Source organism: Lissotriton helveticus, chromosome 1_1 (genome assembly GCF_964261635.1).
Source record: "Lissotriton helveticus chromosome 1_1, aLisHel1.1, whole genome shotgun sequence".
NCBI lineage: Eukaryota > Metazoa > Chordata > Amphibia > Caudata > Salamandridae > Lissotriton > Lissotriton helveticus.
In genome coordinates, this window is record NC_136057.1 from 141,241,859 (window position 1) to 141,264,611 (window position 22,753).

Sequence of the window (22,753 nt, forward strand, 5' to 3'; positions counted from 1 at the left end):
CTACTGAACTCTGAGCTAGCTGGCACACAAAACTTTAAGTCTAATATCGTTGGTAGAAGACCTAGTTAACCTCTGTCCTACGTCTATACTATTGAAGATATTATTCCAATGCGCAGAGCCTATTGGGAATATAGGAACTACACTACATGGCGCCCAACGGTTTGGTATGGCGATAAAACTAACGCAAAGCATTAGAGTAACTCAGTCGTGCTTTTCCACACAGACCCTTTCTCCCATAAAACTCCAAAGACGTCTGGAGTGGGTCAAAGGTTAAATCCCCCAAACTTAGTAGGAGGAGACTCCTATGTATAGTTTTGGTTTATTCAACGTTGAAGGATACACTGTTCCAAAACATTGTGCATCTAATCTTTGTTTCCGTTGAAACCTGATCTGCAACAAAAACCTTTCTGTCAGGAAAAATGTCAGAAACTGAAGAAGAAAGAGAGACAGCTAGAATAGCAGCTCGTCTAATAGAGGAAGACACAAGTCTCCTGCAAACTGACCCGGACGCACTACTCATCCCGGTCAGCATAAGAAAAACTATAACTTTAAAACTTATAGAAAATGGACTTACATCAAGAGGTGTTACAGTCATATTCGTAATTGAGGCACATGAATATCGGCAGACAGAGGTATTCTATTCATGGATAAACTTTCCAGCAGCAAACGCTGTAACAAAGGAGTTCCACTAATACAAAATAGAGGAACCACCGGATGAGTACACTCCTTTCGAGGAGGTGGAAATCCCATTAAAATACCAAGAGCACCTGCTCTGGTTTAAAGGCGCCCTAAAACATAATGATCACATCACCAGGCTCGGTCCACTAGGTAGACCAGGAGCAACGTGGCCGGTTCTAGCCAGCTACACACCACATCCAGACATTGAAAAAATGTCAGTACCAGAACTATTAGCACAGTTAAAACAACTGATTAAAATACACAGACAACTAGTCCAATATGTAATGCGGACTTCAACAGTCCAACCAGCTATTAAAATTCCACAGCTGACCCCTCATCAGGGGAACACAAATAAAATCACACCACAGAACATACAGTCCTGTCTAGGTAAAGTACCCATTAAAAGGGAACAAATTCCATTCTGGTTAGCACAAAAAATCACTCAAATAGAGGCAGTATTCCCGGATACTACCCCTACTGAGAAACACAGAATTCTGACTATCTGTCTTCCAATGGGGATCGCACCACATGTGGAGGACTGTGACACTTGGGGTACAGTCTTTGCTTCCATTTACACAAAAACACATGGTGTTCCGTCCATGTCGGTAATACCAGAGGTGCTAAAGCAGATTCAAAATGAATACGGTCCAGAACCTGCTTTAACTCTGGGTATGAAATTACAGAAGGACTTTAAGCAGGTCTCGGCAATATTACTAGCCAACATAAAGGGGGAAGCAGCAAATGTGGCAATCCGCCAAAGGTTGAAGGAAACAGATATAGCAGACCAACCATTTGAACTTGCCAGAATCATAATAAAATCCTATGAAGAACTAGGAAGAGATAGTTTGGGTGGGAAACCAGTGAAACCCCAACTAATTGAAAATCCTGAAAAGGTATTTATTAAAAATAATCTAAACACTCCAAAAAAGAGCTGGGATGGAAATAAACAATCCACTCCCAAAGAGAAGAAATTCCAGTCCAGAGGAAGGTCTCCTCGGCGGAGAGAAAGATCTCCAGACCAAGGACACAAGTCTCCTCAGAGGGAGCCCTCTGAGAAAAAATACAACCTTAGGAATAGGGATAATTTGAAGAAACCTGATCGATATCAAGATATTGATACACGTCCATCTCGATCTTTTCAGACTTCCTCGCAGAAATCAGAAAGAAGAGGACGGTCAGAACACAGGGAAGAGCACGTCAAGTCAAAAGACAAGGAACCTGCTCATCAAAATAAAAATTTTCAATTTCCAAAGAAGGTAGCCAGTATTAAAGTAATCAAACATGCCGAGGATCCTGAGGACACTGCTGAAAAACGGAGAGTGGGCTCAGACAATGCTAGACAGCGCAGCAGAAGTGAGCATAGCTCACAAGATCCTGATGAATCATCTGGAGACAGTGGACACGAATGAGTACATTCAGGTGGAAACTGCAGATACCAGAGTTAGCAAACCTCATAAAATATATGAAATAACTTTACGTATAGAGGTAGATAAGACTAGGAAAATAAGGGGTCTATTTTGGGATAATCTCTCCAAAGGTTATGACATCCTTCTAGCTGAAAAAGACTGGCCACCAGAGTTTGTCAGGGAGTGCCCTCATGGCGAAGAAATGATTATGCCTGCCTTCTCAAATCATATTCCAATTCATAAAAAATATACACTTGCAAGAAAGTGGGCAGTAGCCCAAGCTCCTGCATTATATAAAAATCATGTGGGATGGGATGAGGACTCTCCTCCTCACAAAATCCAGTTAAAATCACAACCAACTGCACAGAGGCAGTACCCAATTAAGCAAGAAGCTAAAAAACAGGTCAGGGAGATTTTAGATCAACTTGAATACCAGGGGGTGATTGAAACATGCACCTCACAAATGAACAATCCTTTGTTTCCTGTCTCCAAACCAGATGATTCATATAGTCTAGTTTTGGACTACAGACACCTTAACTCATGTTGCAAAACTTTTGCAGTACAAAACTAATACAGTGCAGCACTAATGAATAGCATAGTGCGCAAAAAATACAAAACAACATTAGACATCTCTAATGGATTCTTTTGTCAAAATATAGCACCTGAAAGCAGATATTTGACCGCTTTCTCAATAAATGGCTCGCAGAAAAATTTCTATCGTTTGCCCCAGGGGTTCAAGAACAGCCCAGGATTATTCTCAGCGAGAGTAACAGAGTTACTACAGATGTATGATGATGAGGCATTATCTTATGTCGACGACATATATCTAACAGATGATGACTTGGATACTCACTTGAAAAGAGTGAACACCATAATACTTGGGTTCGCAGCAGAGGGTTACAAATTCAACTTCAAGAAGTCAAGAATTGCCCCTCTGACTGTCCTATTTTTAGGATATGAATTATCAAGTGAAGGCAACAGCCTGGCAGACAATTTCCTGGAGAAATGTGCTATAATCCAAGCACCAAGAACGCTGAAAAACTTACAATCAATTCTAGGTTTCCTGAATTTCGGAAGAACTTACATTATAAATTACGCGGAGAGGGTTAAACCTCTCTATAACTTAATAAAACCAGATTTTAAAAGAATCAATTGGACTCAAAAACACACAGAAATTTTGAGATCTTTACAAACAGACATGTTAGTTAAAACAAAACTACAAACACGCGACAACACACGCAACCTTGTGATTCGGGTCATCCCAGGAAGATGCGGATTCACATACCTAACCTCTAATGAGGGAGAAACGGTACCAATAGCATACAAATCACATTTGTACACAGAAGCTGAAAAGACATTCAGCACTAAGGAAAACATTGTTCATGCGGTTCAAACAGCTGTAGCAAGAGAAAGATACCAAGCTGACGGCAGACGGATTACAGTCAGAACAGCAGAATCAGCCTTTGAGGCATTAACAAGCCCATGTAATTTACCTACTATGGCATTAAATCCAAAATGGATACAATGGGAAGATTCTCTTGCTACAGACAGAGTGAAATACTATTTTGACCCGGAAATGAAAAAATTAAAAAATCTAGAATATGAAAGAGAATATCCTCTGCCTAGCGACATTCTGCCCATACAACTTTACGCCTGCGTAATATACACAAACAGTTATGCAGAACCCTCAGTTTGGGGAAAACAAGCCTACAACGCCACATGCGAGATTGTAAAAGACGTGTGGCGAGGAGGTAAATTGTGACCTCTGTTTACAAAAACACACTCAGTTGAAAATAATTCAGAACAACAGACTGAAATAATAGCGTTAAAAATGGCGCTAGATAATGCCGATCGCGAATTCCCGACACTAATAGTGTGCGATTCGTATTACTGCGTCAAATCATACTACGAAGACTTGCAGAAATGGGTTGAAAACGGTTACAAAGATGACACAGATGCCACAATAAAGCAAAAATCGCTTTGGGAACAAGTAGTTCTTTTACAGAAAGAACTACCAAAGACTCACGTGATACATTCATTGAGTCATCAGCGTGATGGCGTTCACGCTGCAGGGAATTTATTGGCTGAGACAGCCACAGCGGAAGCAACTAAATCGGCTCCCGTAGCTACAAAAAAGCATTCAGGAAAATACAGTGACGGGGAAACAATACTGGCAGTGAAAACGTCATCAAAAGGCGACTGCTCAGCGCTACCCATCAACTATCCACTCAATTATACATACATAATCGATGCGAACTCCGTTCCTTTTGCTCAAATCCCTGGAGTGGGGGATAGGGTAATTCCAAACACAAACAGGAGAGGCTTGTTAATAGCAGACGCACATATGGGTGAGGGTCTTAGACACCTCAAACTAAAAGATTCTCTGGAAGAATTGCAATCCACATACTGGTGGCCAGGAATGAGCCTGCAACATCACATATTTGCAAAAAAACTGTCCAAACTGCAGCAGAGATCGCAGTGGCGACCGAGACGGTGTTTTACCATGGCGGTTCGCTCAAGACGGGATTAAACAATAAATATATAAAACCCAGTAGGATTAATGCGCCAAATTAACATATAGAGACTATCATCGCTTAAAATGTAGACCCCAGCTCTCGGCTGACGTCTGAACTGTTATAAAAAGATTTGCAAGTCTATAATGGCATATACGCATGGGGCATGCTACATTCTGACCATTGCCCTGCTTTTAGCTCTCGAGCTTATGGGGGGTGTATGGCCAGCATGGGCATTGCGTTGCGGGAGTATTATCACTTCCTTCCTGAGGGAAACGGGATGGTGTAAAGAAAAAACCAAGGCATATAGAGCAATCTATAACGGCAAAGGTATTAGGTTCGGGAGCTGGGTGGGTCAAACATTTAATAAGTGTCCAACATAGTCTTAACAATCTATCAAGAAATTCTCTGAAAGGTCTCAGTCCGTACGAACTATTGTTGTTTGGGACTAGAATGTTAATCCAGGACCTCGACAGTCAAACTTCAGTGGTTAAAGAAAAATGCTTTGATATCAAAGATCGTTTGGCTATTTTACAGGACTTAAACGAAAAGAGAAAAGACCTGAGCAACATAAAGTTGAAGCAACAGCCAACAGCCACTGAAGAGAAACCACCTGTCCCAGCAAGGCCTGTCTGGATTCCAAAAACCGGGGATCTGGTCAGAGAGAAGATTGCGGTAAAGAAGGAATTTGGGCCTTCTTACAGAAAAGCAGTACCTGTCTTGTCTGTCAACGGGACAAGATCAGTATTATTACCGCCCCTTGCTGGTAAAAAGGAGAACCGAGTTGTATCCATCGACCTGGTTAAACCACAATCATGTGGCCGATAACAAGTAGTAGGCCAAGTGGACTCCCAAGAAGTAGTAGAACACCAAAGTTTGCTACAAATACAGAGGTTCAAACTGAGAGACTAATCACAATTGATAAACCTACAGTGAAACAACAAGGACTATGCAACAAAGCCATGGAACTTAAACCTCTTGAAACCCAAATTATAATCTTAAATCAAGAAACACCAGTCTACAATGATGTAACCACAGACTATGCTAATGAAACAAAGAAAAATCCAAAAACAAAAAGGAATCCAGAAGCAATTGAAACAATTGACAGAACAGCATCAGGCTACTTCATCAACTTCGATGATTTTTCTGAAGATCCAAGTGAACATGAAGAACAGCCGACAAAAAAATCTTTTAAAAACAAAGCAAAGGAACTCTTTCATCAACTAAAAGAAACTTATCTGATTTCTCCATGGATTGAACTTTGGGTGGCACTAGGAGTATTCATCCTCATACTTTGGCTCATCATGGTACTATGCTTGGGACATTTCATTGAGGGAAAATATGTTACAATGGACACAGCAAGTCAGAATATCAACTTGGTCCTGAAACCACACAAGTCTTCACACATCGAGAAAAGGGAACTTTCTTCAGTGAACTTCACAGCAAATCCTATACCAGGTGGGGTAGCATGGGACAAAACTGATTACGAAATCTATGGTCCGGTCGAGCTCCTGAAGTATCCTCATCAATTCAAGATTTCATTGAGTGACTTTGTAAAACCAAGCACATTCGCTGATGATTGGGACTTTGAAAGTATTAATGATATGATGTCAGATCTAGTGATGTCAGCTAAATTTACAGGACATGATTATTTACACGGTTCATCTAATTATGACCAGATGTATTGTTATAACCACTATGGTAACCATTTTCTGCATAAATCTGCTCAACCTAGAAATGTTTTAAATTACAACAAATAGGAACATTGTGCGACTCCACCAAAAGGCAGTTCAAAAACATTTTATGAAAATTTTTCATACTTCTCAGGGTTTAACACAAGTGATGTGAAACGTTTTATTTTAGACTGTTAAATAAGACAGGAATGAAAAACATGCTTACAAACACAGAATTGATCTATTCAGAGACATTTTTTGAAAAAATGAAAACATTTGGTTATGATTTTTGGAACAAAAATATTGAAACTAAGACAATCTGGGGTACAAGAGATTGGCAAGTGCAAGGTTTAGAATCATTATTTAGAGCCTGCATGATCCCAGAACAAATTATATTTTTGAATGACACAATTCAACAGACTACCTGTCTTGGCCTAGCCAAAATTAAAGACTTAAACAAACCGTCTATTCCAAAACCAACACCCGACAGTAATAGCACTACAGATGTTGAGATAGACGTATCACATATTTTAAACCAAAACAGAACACATCCTGATTGGAAGAAATGGTTGATCTGGCCCACAGACACAAATAACTGTCAAGATAGATTCCTGAACAAAAAACAGGGGTTCACATTGACCAGGCCAGACCCTAGATACTCCCAAAGACAACATCCAGGGATTATAACTACTTACAGTGTAGGGAAACTCTGCCTCGAATGGCTACAAAAATCCACACTGGTTGAAATTAAGCAACACTTGACTTTACTTAAAGAAGGTGCTGACTTGCGTGATTTCATTATGGGACCACGCAAACAGCGTCAAAAACGTTTCATAGCGGCCTCTATATATGCAGCTTACAATGAAGCTTGGAAAGTAACTCAAATTGAAACAGCAGAGAAAATACGGGAAATTGACCGTGTTAATTTGGAAAAATCACTTTCTGTTGTGGACAATGGATTAATGACTCTGTCTTCCAGAATATATTCACTGGACAGTATTGTATCATCTGCAATCGATATAATAGAACAAGACTTACTGATGTTACTACACGGTCAGTCCCAATTGCGTTCTATTGTACAGCTTGGCTGGACGTTACAAAATCTGCGTTCAGGCTACGTGCCTTGGCGTTTAATCAACACAACGTCACTATTCAGTATCTTTAACCTTACTGATACATAAATCAGTTTGGCACAGAAGGGTGCAGAATATACAATTCTGAGCATTGAAAAACTTGAGAGATTACCATTGACAATGTCAGAGCGACCTGTCATTGAATGGATAATACATGGGATAATAACTATTCCGATAACAACTTTCCAGTTTCGATACTGTCAAAAATATATACAGGCAGGCCAGTATGAAAGGTTGGGTAAAGGATACATTAAGTCAACATGGAACTTACCTTCTACACACACATGTTACAGTGATAAGGGACAGAGTGTATTTCTTAGTGGTAACAATTGTGAAAAATCACTAAGTGGTATACTTCTGTGTCAGGGAATAAGTTTACATGGGGCCTGCGAGGGGACTTCAAATAACCTTTCATGCCACCAGCTCGGCACACCTGCAGCACGAATAGAACCATTCTTTAGAAGACTTTCTAACGGGAGTTACATTCTAATTGTAGATCACAGATGTTGTGGCTTGCTGCCAGGAAAACCTTATCTAGTATGCGTGACTTCCATGGTCATTTGCTGTGAACGAGTATTGTTTCTGAATGACACTCCAGACAGGGAGGGAAAAATTTTGCCCACTTTGAATATCTCTTCTATTCGAATTGATACTTTAAGCAGAATGAAGACTGTGCTCCTACAGACGCCAACCCATTTGACGTCATCAAAAGAAATGTATGATCTCCAAGTTGCAAGGACAACGGGAGAGATACATGCGTTGCTATCAACAAATTGCCCCCTACAATTCGCAGAAATGCTAAACGAAATCTTAAATATTTCTGATACAAATGGTATCGCGAGTGTATTTAAGACCGTCTTTTCGGGACTGTTAACCCCATTCAAAGCAGTCCTGGGTATTTTTCCAAATTTCGTCCATTCCATCTTTGGCGGACTTCCTCTCCTGTTGGGACTTGTAGCAGGTATTCTATTTTTGCTACTCTTGCTTCGTTATGGCAAGCCATGTCACAGACAAGACTCCAGCAACAATGGAAGAAACGATCCTAGCTACCGGGACCGCATAACTAAAGTCCTTGGATTAGCCCGGCTAAGAGATCTGAATATGACCTGGTTTCTTTCGTTCAGACCCATATGGCAGAATTGTGTCTTACCTGTATTAAGATGCATGTTATGCGGCGAAGAATGCGTGTTGGACACCTGTCTTACACTACAATCAGAAGTACCATTGGATGCAGATACTTTGTTGGGTCCAGTAAAGGCTCATGCATTGTGCTGTCCCCAGCGGCTACCTATCCTGATGACGGCATTCGTGGAGACTTCACCACTACGATTGAAGGGTAGTGAAGTACAGGATGAGAACAGCATCAACCAGGTACGACCTACTGTAAGCAGTACTGGTCTAAACATCACTGAAAGCGAACATGCGCATGACTGCATGGTAGCGACATTTTCCAACTTGGTCGAGCTTTCACCAGAAGCGGTAGACTGTTTTTTCGAGAGTCTGTCTGAAATGATGTTTTCACCAGAACAGAGAGAATGACTTTAAGCAAGATTGCACACAGCGTTCCCTGAACTCTGAATTTGACCTTCGACTTTAAAAACAAAGCTACTGACAATTTTCTTTCCTTCTTCGCTGAAAAACGAAAACTTTTTCCAAATCCAAAATATTTACCTTTTTGGCACTTATCTTCTGCTTAAAGTAGAACTATTCTTAGAGAACAGAGCTTCTATTCTTAGGAACTCTAGGGACAATACGTTACCTCAACCTCTAGCTTATATGCAAGTAATTGTATTTATATGTGATGAGATGGTCTCGCAATTTTTCTTCTGTATTAAGAGCCATTTCATGTGTAATTTCGCAAATCATTCATGCTGATATAAAATGTGCATCTCCTTTTTGAATGATTATACTGCTTGAATGCATACAGTACCTATACTCATTTCGTGTATTTCGCATACGCCATTTTTCAAATGCAAAAAAATGTATTTTGGGGTGGTTCGGTATCACATGCATTGTTAGTTATGTTTACTATTGCTTAGGTTAGTAAATATGTACATAAAATCGTGGAGTGGGTGTAGTGTGTTTATCTAGGTACCTATATTGATACTCCTATTTCTGACCCTTGTCCGGTTATTAATTCCCTAGTGTCCATACAACGGCACAGAAACCCGTTTTCAGATTAGATCATAGCGCATGCTGTCACATTAAGCAAGCACTATTCCTCCAGCCCCCTAGAACGCACACCGAGTTCTCAAAACAAAACAAACCATCAGCAGACCTGGGAAATCCCCCGCAGCTATTGTTTTGATTTCGCTCGAGAACTCCTAAAAGGAATGTAAGAACGACCAGTCCTTATGACATTCTTACTGACGTCTTATGTCCATCCTTACGTCAAACTCGGCACCTTTCAGGTATAAATATACCAACGCTGCCCTAAGCAACGACACGGTGGTGATGAGCTTGGAGCAGCGCTACTTGCCGGAGAGCCCAGCTGATGCAGGAAGCCCACGGACGCTGCCCCTCCCTTTTGACGCGCTGAGAGAGACGCTGCCTTTTCTCCTGCCGAGAAATCCAGCCTCCGGCATTTCCGGCTTACCTTCGCGGGTAACTGGGATATCGAGTCCTGAGAGAGAGATACCAGCCCTCCTGCCTTCTAAATCCCAGGTACTGAACTGACTAACCCCTTACAGAGAATTCTTGAGTCAGATTCTTGGCAAAACAAACTTAACTTAAACTGCTACTTACTTACTCCCTCCCACATATTAGGCTTAGGTCAGGTACACCGGGGTAGGCGTAGTTAGAAGCACCAGTTGAGTACGATTAGTCAATGTATATATGTATGTATATCTTTTATCCATTTTAAGTATCATATGGCTAAGAAACCATATCAATGCTTTTACAGTATTATTTTATAATCCTGCTTTTACTGTATGCACTCTACTTAACCTTAAGTATTGCAACTGTAGCGATTCATTTCTCTTGTATGAGAAAAAGAGACTGATCAATAAATAACATCTTTTATTGAACACGCCTATCTCTTCTTTCTCTACAAACTGGTGGAACTAAGTATGCACGTACTGACTGAGTAAAATAGCTGTCTTTTGTTTTCACACGACTCTGGAGATATACTCTTGATTAGGGAGAGCAAAGTTGTCATGTTCTATGGTTGTCAGAAACTAAATCCCTTCTTGTCTATCCAGGGAGGTTAAACTCCTCCTCGCCTATTCGAGAAAGTTTCTAGTGAACTCTGAGCTAGCTGGCACACAAAACTTTAAGTCTAATATCGTCGGTAGAAGACCTAGTTAACCTCTGTCCTACGTCTATACTATTGAAGATATTATTCCAATGCGCAGAGCCTATTGGGAATATAGGAACTACACTACAGAAGAGCCAGCTTCCTACACAGTCCCAGATCCTGCTTCTAAGATCACCGTGTTTTGTGCTGACTGCCATCTGCTCTTGCAGGGCTGAAACGCTTCTAGCCCATGACGATCCCTAGCTCCTTTTTCAGATGTGTGTTTTGTTTTCGGTACTCTGTGCTGTCTCATGTCTCCATATTGCAACATTCTTCGCCTCTCAGGTGATGGTGTTTTGTTACTGATGCGCTGTGCTGTCCACCGACAAGGATACTGTTTGTCTGTACTGCACCATACTTCACCACTCAAGTGATGCTGTTTTGTTATGGCTATTTTTTGCTCTCTGTGGACAAAGGTAGTGTTTGTCCTAGCCCTGACCAGACCCCACTGCTCCCTGACTCTGTTTCTTTTGGATTGTGATGTGATTTTATGGCTATCCTCTGCTGCTTGACAAGAGAGATGCAACTTTTCCATATTGCGCCTTGATTTTGATTCTCATTGGCAGGTTTAAGGCGACGCTCTGGCTCTGCGAGGATCACCCCCTTTCCCTGGTCGAGCAGGTTACACCCATCATTGATCTCATGGCGATCAGCAATGCCCACTTTGCAAAGCTCCGGGACTTCATCATGCTGCGGCTGCCACCAGGATTTCCTGTCAAGATTGGTAATAGAGGGCACAGGGGGGGTGATTGCGCAATAGAAAGGAGAGGGGGAAAGGTGTGAAAGGATGGCATTCGAAAGGGGGCAAAGAGGTGGCTGAGAAACAGGAAATTGCACATAAAGGCTAAGAGATGTGAAATTGTGAATTAAGAAGTAATAGGACAAGAGTTGATCCAGCATGACAAAGTGTTTAAAAGGGAAGATGGAGAAAAAGGGAGTTTGGCTCAGTGGAGGTGAGGAGAGCCAGTCAGAGATGTGGACTGGGGTAGAGGATGCTGGGTAAATAAATGGCAAACTTATTGATTGTAAATTAACCCCTTCGACGCGCATGACAAAGCCAGCTCGTCATGGGCGTTACCTGCGCTACGCGCATGACGAGCTGGCTTTGTCACGTAACGCGTGATTTTCAAAATCTCAGCACGCAGCGGGAAAACCACTAGCGCGCATGCGGTTAAACATGCAGGAATAGATGACACGGAGCCAACTTCAATTAAATGGAGGAAAGACTGAAATTCTGTGCCCATTTAGACAAATGGATTCTGCAACCAAACATTCTCGCCTTCTCGATTGGGCCAGGAACCCAGTGTGTCCCAAAATGTAAAACATCTGAGTGTAATGCTTAACTCCGGTTTAACAATGGAACTTTAACAATGGCACAGGAAGTGGTTTCAGTGGTAAAGATGTGTTTCTTCCAGTTAAGTTTATTGAAACATATAATTAACATCTTTACCATTCAGCAAAGAATTCAAACTATGAATGTGGATGTTTCAATCTATCAGGGGTGTGTAAATCGTGACTACTCACCCGCGAGGGTCTCCAGGCGCTAGGGAGGGGCGAGCGTGTCTCCGTTGAGTGCTGGGGTCAGCAAGTCTGGACTGCTGCAGTGAGCTTTAATGTGAACCTCCAGCCAGACTGATTAAAGGACTGCAAATTATTCAGAATGTGAAGGTCACATAGATTTTTTACATTCGGAAATATGATTCTGTATTCCTCAGTGTTGGCTAAACATCATTTGCTAGCTGGTTAATAAATAACCTTTAAAGCAATAGGTCTGGTTGATAGAGCACTGTAGGGACCACAATGCAAGCATTGACCAAAACCAAAATGTATTCTGTAATCTAAGCCACAGTCTGAGGTCTGAAAAGGCTAAATTATTGAATGATGTAGAGTGTCATTGGGAGGCAGACCCTGTTCAGTGGCTGAAGCTTAACTTTGGAATAGTATGCCCCACAAATTGTGAGATGACTACTTGATCAATTTAGGAATCGGCTAAAAGCTTTGCTCTAGCTGACTGCCTTTAGATGAAAGTGGTGCAGTGAATAAAAGGAAAGCTTGCAAAACCATTTAACCAACTTAATTTAGTACCAAGATTACTAAGAGGTGAAGATTGCACTTAATAAATGGTGAAATGAAGAGTGTGCTCAGGAGTTGACGGCTAGAGCAGAGGATCAGAGAAGAGCATTGTATAAGAAAAGAGAAAATGGAATTGCAGAGAGGGGTTTAAATGAGGATAAGACTTAGGGTGGATAATTGAAGAAAATGTCATGAAGAGGAATGAAAAAGGTGTTGGGTAGTTAAATGCATGGGCAGATTCCTCTGGTCAGCAGGTCAGACACCGCCTCCCTACTATTATGCATAACATACTGCTCCGCCCTGGTTAGCGTTACAGACTTTCTCCAATTCAGCTGAGAAGGACTGACACCACTCTGTACCTGGTGAGCAGGACAGATTCTTCAATGCAGAGACCTTTATACTGTATGCGATCAGGATAGACAACTATCCACTCCTAGCAAGTAAGAACATACACTACTCCATCCTTAATAAGGAGATATACTTAGTGAGCAGCATAGAGAGAGTTTTCTTCGTGGTCAGTAAGGCAGATGTCGCTCCACCCTGCTTAGTAGAACGGAGACTGCTCCAAGATTGTTCAGCAGGACAGAATTTGCTCTAATCAAGTTAAGCAGGACAGAGACTGTTCAAAATTGTTCAGCTGGACAGAGTTTGCTCTAATCGTAATAAGGACAGAGATGGTTCACTTGTTCAGCTGGACAGAGGTTGATCTGATCCTGGTGAGGACAGACGGTTCAAGATTGTTCGGTTCTCTAATCGTGGTGAGCAGGACAGAGATGGTTCCACCATTTGAGAGCAGAAGTGAGCCCACTTTCCTTCCAGTGTACTGGACGTACGTTGCTTAACCTCTTGTGAGTAGAATGGGAAGCTTGGTTGGCCGCGCTGTAAGAATACATTTCTTCTAAATGTTTTATCTTGGTTTTGTTCTTGCTTCTTTTGACTTGTGCTGACCCCTTGCTCCTTGTCTCTCTTTTCGCAGAAATCCCTCTATTTCACGTGTTGAATGCCCGTATCACCTTCAGTAATTTGTGCGGCTGTGATGAGCCTATCAGCAGTGTGCAAGCCAATGAGAGGGCACCGAGCCAGTCCCCTAGTGCCGACAGCCTGGGCAGCAGCAGTGGCACCGAGGAAGGGGGATCCACAGGTAACCCAGGTAAGCAGCACCCAACAGAAGTTTTAGCTAGGCCTTCCGCTAAAGGGAATGCTGGGAAGCTATCAACCAACCAAAGTAGGAGGCTTTTCATACATTGTATCGTAGGAGTACAGGCTTGGGCCCGCCTTGTATAGTATAAAGAAAAACCTCTTCTGTAAGGAAAGGAGGAAGCAGCACCCTTCCCTAGCACTGTAGGCACTCCTTGTGGCATCTAAGTAAATAGGCTATTGCAATCACTTGGAAGGTTCAAAGCAGTAGGCTCTACCTATATTCACTACAGGTTTAGGCACACACAGATTAATTGATGTGTCCAGAGTCATACAAAGTTATTCAAGATCCAGTGCCGGCATTAGAACTCTGGTCTCAGCAATCCAAACCTGCCAGCTCAGTTATTAAAACCTCATATCCTGCCTCAGATGCAGGAATGCGCTGCTAGTATCCCTGGTAAGCAGTACTCCAGTAGGAGCTCCAGTAAAAGTTCCCCCGGAAGATATTCTGCAGACACCGGAGAACAGTGGCAGGCTGGGCCAGCATTCCATGAAGTGCTATCTCAAAGGTCTACTTTGATTACATACCAGATGATAAAGGGACCAACAGCAATACTGGTTGGGAACAAGTAGTACATCTATCCAGGAAACTAGCATCAGGTGTCCACCGACATACCTGCCCCTGTCTTCCTAACCTCCGGCATCTTCCATCTACTGGTCTGGTTGCAATTTTACAAGCTATTTAAATGGAAACCTTATCAAGTAACAAAGTACACCCTTGGGATGACCAGCTCTGTCCTCTCTAAAGCTAAACCAAATGCATTGAGTAATAGTGAGATGTCTTTGGGTACTAGTTTTAAAGAAGGCACTAAGATGTTCTGCCATATATTTTTAGTAAACCCGTTTGTCTTTGGTAACAAGTAGCCTGAGAGGCTGTTCCTATGCAGGTATGTGTAACTTTTTTCCACCTCTCTCAAACCTTGTAGGAGCTTCCGTGTCCCCCTTCCCGTGTCAGGTGGATCCCTCAGTCTTCGAGGTGCCAGAGGGATACGCCACATTGGGCGCTGGTAGAAGTGAACCAATGAGAGATGAAGATGATGACCTATTGCAGTTTGCCATCCAACAGAGTCTTCTAGAGGCGGGCACAGAGACTGACCAGGTAAACGGAACACATGGTTAGGAAGCAACAGAAATGTTGTCTAGTCCCACCAATAAAATTAATCATGGAGAGATATTAGTCGTAGAGTTATGTCAAGGGACCATAAGAGTCGCCAAGACACTGAATCATATAGAAATTGGGGACAACAGTCTAATTTGCCTGGCAACGATGATGCTTTTGTTTTAAAGAATCATAGGCCTGTTGAAATGGTCCTCAAGAGGGTTATTGGGGACACTGTACTGCAGATGCTGTCAATAATTGGGTATTAGGAAATTTCCTGAATTGTTTTCCAGTCCCACTACCAGTGAAAATACTATTTATTTATTTTACCGAGTTTTATATAGCGCGAACTTGACCCGGTATCTGGTATCAGAGCGCTTTACATAGCACTAGTTGCGTTACATGAGGACACATTATATATATATATATATATATATATATATATATATATATATATATATATATATATATATATATAAAAAGTCACGAGAATATATATATATATATATATATATATATATATATCCCAGTCCCACAACCACTGAAAATACAAAATACATATATATATATGTATATATATATATATATATATATATATATATATGTATATGTATATGTATGTATATGTATATGTATGTATATATATTCTCGTGTATATAATAAAATGCAAAATATATTTACTGGGTTTGGAAAGGAGGAGATTTAGCAGAGATAAGATTTAACTGAGAAATTGTCACCAGAACAGAGTGTGGGTCACTGGCTCTCCTGTGTTGAAAACTCCTATATCCCAGACCCCTCTAGCAGAGAATGTAGCTGAGTTCTCTTTAATTTATACTTTGAGGTTATTCAAAGAAGTGCAGGGTATCCTATTCTTCCTACAGGAGAAGACTGTCACTTCTATAGTCGCATGGCCTGGTAAAATACCACAAGAAACAACACTGAAGCACTACCAATTTCCGATTAAAACAGTGTTTGAGGGTTGGTTCAAGAGCAGAGTTAGTATTGGCAGAAAGGGAGCCAGTGGTTAGTTATTCTTAATGATACACTAGCGATTCTTAATGAAGGTGTTGGAAGACTAGTGTGAAGAAGTACAACAGTCTTTAAAGCCAACATATTACCGGGAGGGAACTGAGGAGTAAAAGGCAAAAGCTTGCGGAGTAACAATCTCTTCCATTTTTTCAGGTCACAATCTGGGAGGCACTTACAAATACAAGACCTGAATCCAACCCGCCACCTCCATACGAGGATGAACTTCAACTGGAGCGGTGAGTATTGTAGGTGTTTCTGCAGGTTGGGATTGGTCAGCGTCGTGAAAGGCCTCCTTAGAGAATGCGTCCGTTTGTTGTAAGTTCTGTACAGAAACATCTCACAGAAAGAGTAAGTTAGGCCACAGACTCAGCACCATTGTGGCTTCAAGGATTTCATAAAGTGCAGCCAGTGCCCGAACATCTGCAAACTGATTCAATACTTTCCCAAGGCGGATGTAAACCATTCGGATGTTTGCACAGAGAAGTGGAATGTTCTTCGGCATGTTTCTTTCCTGAGTAAACGTACCCACATTAGTCACTTGCAAATGATTTCCTAGCTGAAGGACCTTGGCTAATAATTCATGATTTAGCTCATGTAATGGTCAACATACCATAGATAGTAGCAGTCTCATTAGAAATCAAGCTTCTGTTTTCCTCAAAAATTCCATATGTTTAGTTTACTAGAAACCGATTGCATGCGATTCAGTTTCCTATCCCATATTTTCAATCCATTTAGTACAGAACATTTTAAACTGAATCCCCTGAATGTTGGGAACTAATAAGTAACGGATAAGGAGACCAGGAGGAAAGACGAAACCAAAGAATGTACATGTTGCCTGGTGCTCTTTCACAGGACACCTTAACTCAGCCGTAACCAAGATCCAAACCTGGTTCCACTTCAATCACCTGAAACTCAACCCTAATAAAACTGAGATCATCCTCTTTTCTCCCAAAAGCAACCCACTCCCCATCCAAACATGGATCGCCGACCTCAACGCGCTAAACTGCTCTCTCTCCCTCGCCGACTCTGTTAAATCACTAGGCATCACTGTCAACAATAAACTCACACTTAATTCCCACATCAAGAACTCTGCAAAAAGTGCTCTCTTGACTCTCCACCATCTCAAAAAAATCCAACCCTTTATCCCAGCTGAAGATTTCAAATTAACTATCCAGTCTCTTGTTCTATCCAAAATAGACTATGGCAATGCCCTTCTCTCTGGCACCCCAAAATTCACCTGGTCCCCCTCAAATCCGTTCTCAACCTAGCCGCCAGGTTACCAACAAGCAAAATGTCTTTCTTTTTTTTATTTACAATCTAGTGTGTGGGAAGGTTGAGTGGAGAATATAACAATGCATGTAGAGAGCATGAGAGAATGACAAAGTAAAGAATGTTTTAGCTGATTTGATGATATTATGAGGTGCAAATGTCAACTATGTGTTAGAATTGTATTAAATGTGTACATTTTGATATGGAAAATTGAATTAAAAGAATAAGATGTGCTCCAGACAGGAAGAGAAGTCTAGAATACATATTGTTTGAGATCAATGTGTTTTTCAAAACTAAAAGCAGAAGTAAATTGGCAGTATTGGCAGTTGTTTTGTTGTATACATGAAACACTGCAGCACTGCTCCCAATGTATCCACTTAATTGCTCATCAACCCTCAAGTGAGCTATTTAGCTGATCCAATGCATTATGAGATTATATTTTAAAAGTCAGTGTAGTTAATTTAACATTATTTCCTATGTGGTTGATTTTAATCCGTGCCAATATTATTTTCTATGGGAGGGTGTTGTAGCATCAGTGGTTGGGCATTTGTGGTCCTGGACTTGCACGTGCTCCTTTTTTGGCTGCAGTAACTTTAAACTTGTAAATTTGGCTCCACCCCTTGTTCCTCTTGCGTGTATTTATAAAACACCATTACGGTGTCACATATTACATGTTTAGCAGGGGATTTGAAGCCCAAACTGGTTGTAAATAGACCTTGCATCATTGATGGTGATTACAACAATACCCTCGAGCTCACAATCCATATTATAGTCCAAAATCAGTAATATAAATATCAGTGGCGTCCCATTTCTCAGTTATTCACTTAATTCTTTCAGATGTTCCAATTTCACCACTTAGCCTTCAAGTTGCAGTGTTGCCAGTTAGCCAACATGTTTCATCTTTAGACTTGATCAGAGCTCTCCACGTCTGTTGCTGAAAGCAGTTTCTTTCATTAGAACAAAACAACAATACTCCTGTCTCACGTGTGTTCTTTCACGTACTTAATTCACCAGGTCACATTCCTCAACATTGTGTACGTACATCCGCATACACGCGGACACCGGGGTAATTTGAACCTCTGAGTACTCCGAAGAGAGGTTGGATCAGTGGACCTGGCTTGTAGCCCACTTAGTATTGTTTGTTCAGGAACAGAATGTGGTGAATTAGGTCTGTGAAAGAACACACAATACTGGCTCTAGTGCTTTATTGAGAAAAATGTACAGTGTGTAACACAAGTTTCAAGCTTCAAAACTATTGTTACAGCTAAGTAGTTGATGTGTTCTACCCCGTGTTAGAATAGATGTTTATCTGTAGTGATACAGCTAAAAATGATTAATAACAATATCTCAGCCGATTCTTCTTATTCACTAGGAGGTCCTCTGGGTAGCATTTTATTTTGTTGTTTTAAGCTTTTTTGTGCTGGGGGTCCAGTCATATGCAAACCATCTTTTTCCTGCCTAAATGGTGTAGGTAAGACCAGAATGCAGGGTGACAGCCCCTCTTCCCTTGGAATGCAAGCAGGTTTATCCTCATTAGAGGCTTCCACTGTGATGACACCCCTTGCGCTCACCTCAAGTCCACGGGTCGCTGGGCTGCCATGGGCTGTGACTGGGTGGTGACCACACTCACAGTTGAAGTCTTCTCTGGATCTTGATGGTGGTCCTTCTCTGATTCGGAAGGCAAGCTTGCCTCCAAACTGGAGCACGCCAGCTGAGCCTCAGAAGGGCTGACTGCTTCCACTGTGGGGACACGCCTTGAGCTGACCTCTCTTCGAATGAGGATAAAATCAACTCTGTGTTAAGGGAAACCATGGATGGGTTCCACACCAAGTTCAGTACGTGTGTTTGTATCAGAGCATTCTTTGAACCTTGGCCTCCCTCTTCCCTCTGTGATTGCTGTGCCTTGCCTGCTTTCACCTGCATGCTCTATCCGTGCCTCTCAATATTTAAATTTGCACTGCCCTTTTACCTCACAGGAATAGTCTGTGACAGCAGCCGTTTCCTGGTGGAAATCCATCCCATGTTTTTCAGGCATTCGAATCTGAATCATATTCCAATGGTCATTCCTCGATGGTACGGGTCTTTCTCAGATGTCTTTTGTGTTAGGTAGTAGACTACTTACTCATCCCTTGGCGTTTGGATATTTCTTAAGATTCAGTTAAGGGCCTGTGAATGTTGGAAGGCTCAGCAGCTGGAGATAGCAGGCCACTTTCTGGTAACAATAGTTTGTGCATTGCATTATGAGACACTGTGGACAGCTGCTCTGAGCTAAGGAGGTCCATTATTGATTTTTATGCTTCACTTACTCAGTCTCACTTGCTTGTGTCTTTCCCGCTTTCTCCACAGTGCTCTCCAGGAGAGCCTGCTCATCTCCCCTGCAGACGCCGCCCCAGCAGAGCTGAGCCCACCTCCAAGCAGTAATGGCTCTGCCAACTCAGTCAGTCTCCCACCTTCCTACAGCAACTTTGACGAGCAGCTGCGGCTGGCCATGGAGCTGTCCACGCGGGAGCAGGAAGAGCGTGAGCGACGCCGACAGGAGGAAGAGGAGGAGCTGGAGCGTATCCTGCAGCTCTCGCTCACCGAAAAGTGACCCGATTGGGCTGCATGCCACCACACTCCTCAGGAGGAGGAGCCTCTTTGGGCCTTCATAAGCTTTATGTTAGAAACCCTCAGACAGCTTGGTGGGGTCAAAGTGAGGGGGAGAGGTTTCGATGGACAGACTAGGTTGGGGGTATACACCAATGGAAGGGGTGGGGTTTATGTGAGGGGCGAGAGTAACAGGCACACAGATGGAGTGGGAAGACTCAGCTGATCCTTGAGTATGGAGGGGGAGGGGATGAAGGGACAGGGGTTAAAGTGAGGCTAAATGGCGGCAGAGAGTGAGGTGCATAGGAGGAGCAGGAAGCAGAGAAATGGGGTTGTGGGCAGAAGGGAGTGTTTGGGGAGTACAAGGGCGGATTTGAGAGATTCGGAGTCTCAGGATAGGGTGGAGGTGTAAGGGGGCAGTGGGGTCTGGATGGCAAGGAGAGGCCAAGAAGTGATTGGTGGGGGAGTAGAGTGGGATAACTTGATGGGCAAGATGGAGTGACTGGGATTCATCGATGGGCCACTCATTAGTGAGGAGGGTATAGTGGGGATGGGGATATAGTAGTGTTAGGGTTTGTGAGGAATCTGTCAGAAAGGGGCGCAGCGGAGCTCCGTGGCACTGAGACCGGTTGAGTGGGATGACTAGTTTTTCGTTTTTGGGTTCTAAGCTTGCAGATTTAGACCGATTTCCTTCTGTTCCTCTCCCTGGTTCCGAACCATTTAATGTGAAGTGGGTCACTGGGTCAACATCATGAAGTTCTAATTGCCATCCAGCTGATTATCCCAGCGACAAGGCGAAAAGCACCCTCTCAGTGCAAAGGGCAGTCAGTGGACATTAAGTGTAAAGGGTCCCCTTCTGCTGAGTTAAAGGGGAACTGGCAAAAAAGCCCAGATATGATTACAACCCAGGAGAGGTGAAAGTTATTCTTGGATCATGAGTGCAGATAACACTCCAGTCCTATCCACACGAACCAATGCAACCATCCGTCCCCATCGCTAAGGTTTCTTATTCAATCCTCCTCAAAATGCTTGTGTGCTGACTTAGGAGAACACTGCTTAAAGCTGTATTTTATTGATGGTAAAAATAATTGCCATTAAAATATTGTTTGCCCTGGACAGGAGGAAATAAAAAGGCTCAACATTTAAGGACAATCCGTGACCTAGATAGAGATGCTGATCCCCATGTTTTGAGGTGCATCATGTGTGGCATGTTGCCTATAGTCTCCTTTGCTCCATTCTCGAGTTCCATGTCTGTGACAGAAGCAGAGCTCAGCCCTCTATGGCATGTCCATTCATCAGGAGTAGAAGGGTGTCTGTTGCTGGTGGCACAATGCCATTTTTATTTGCCCATTTTCCTGGTTAGGGGATCATAGAGAATGCTGTAGAGAAACTCTCCACATCCCCATCTGGACTGATCTCATCTCTCTTACCTTTTAACACCACACTAACTTTCCAACCACTCTCTGTAAAATCTCCATGTTTGGTGGCGTCACTAAAGCTGCACCAAATTATCTTTTTGTTGACACATTGGCATCCAGCAAATAACTCATTGCTAAAGAGCAAATGAGCTTGAGCCTGCAGTCACTGCAAAACCTCAAGATGATCTATTGCTCTTTTTCCCACCACCGTTGTCCCATATATTATATTTATTTCCCGCAACCTTTTCTAGTTCCTCATCCTTGTCTGCCACTAGCTCTACCATTGCTCATAGTTTGGCTTTAAGCACCAGGAAGAGTCCCCTGCTCCACGACGAGCAAGAAGAAGCCCCATTTTTGATGATCAAGATCCTGACTTGGTCAGATGAACAGCATCTTTCCCGTGTCCAGGATGAGAAGGAGCCATCCATGCACAGAATGAGAGAGAGAGAGAGACCCCTTGTACCCAGGATGAGAAAGAACCCTCACTACAGTCCCTGATGTCCAGGGTGAGAAAGAGACTTCTACCTCCTCCCGATGTCCAGAATGAGAAAGATCCCCCACCCTGCCCCCCAGATGTCCAGGATGAGAAAGGGACCCCTTCCAACGTGACAGAGACCCCTCGTCCAAGATCAGAAGGAGCCTACCCCATCTAGGTTGTGGGACAGTTTCCCCAATCCAGGATTAGAAAGTACCTCTTCTGTACATCGGAAGAGTTTCCGCTGTCCAGAATGAGAAAGAGCCTCTTCTGTACAAGGGAAGAGAGTTTCCTATGTACAGGAGGAGAAAGGAACAACTCTTGTTGGGAATGAGAGGAAGCCTCCCCGTCCACAAGCGCACGTCCTACCTGTCCAGCAGTTAAACTGCCGTCAGCGTGGACCACTGTGAGACTGTTTCTGTGGGTTTTCCCTGTTTTTTAAATTAATTTATTTATCTTTTGTTTTTTAAAAATGCATAAGTGAAGAGTATAAAGGGATATAACTCGCATAATAATGTTTTTGGCACCTTTATGACGTGGCAATTTTATTTTTGTTTTATGTTTGCCAGATTTTGGACTTTTGGATGATCATGTAATAAAGTTTAAAATTAAGAACAAAGGGACACACCACAAGACTTCTGATTGCTTACTTTCTTGAACACTGCTAAACCAGACCGGAGTAGTAATACCAGTCCTCTCAGGTGTGTTTTGTTATACTTTGATTCTGTAGATGGGGATCTCTGTGTATAGTCATAATCTGTGAATAGTCCTGCCCATGTGCGGGGACCCCGGAGCAATCACAATAGTCTCTTAAGTAGTATTCTTCTGCAGTCCTGCATAGACACTTAAGAGAAAATGAAAGACAAATAATGCAGCCTGACATTAACAAGGCTACATTGGCCAGCACTT

At 42.4% G+C, this 22,753-nt stretch overlaps 1 protein-coding gene across 1 annotated transcript in view; it reads left to right on the forward strand.

Moving 5' to 3' along the window:
- The window catches only part of ANKRD13D (ankyrin repeat domain 13D), a 159,573-nt gene extending 137,102 nt beyond the window's left edge, over window positions 1-22,471 (forward strand). Inside the window, exons 11-15 of the mRNA XM_078657785.1 lie at window positions 11,265-11,422; window positions 13,748-13,921; window positions 14,895-15,067; window positions 16,250-16,332; window positions 19,712-22,471. Of these exons, the coding sequence (XP_078513911.1) occupies window positions 11,265-11,422; window positions 13,748-13,921; window positions 14,895-15,067; window positions 16,250-16,332; window positions 19,712-19,955 (832 nt within the window). The 3' untranslated portion in view covers window positions 19,956-22,471. The remainder of the gene's footprint in view (window positions 1-11,264; window positions 11,423-13,747; window positions 13,922-14,894; window positions 15,068-16,249; window positions 16,333-19,711) is intronic.
- The last annotated feature ends 282 nt before the right edge of the window (window positions 22,472-22,753 follow it).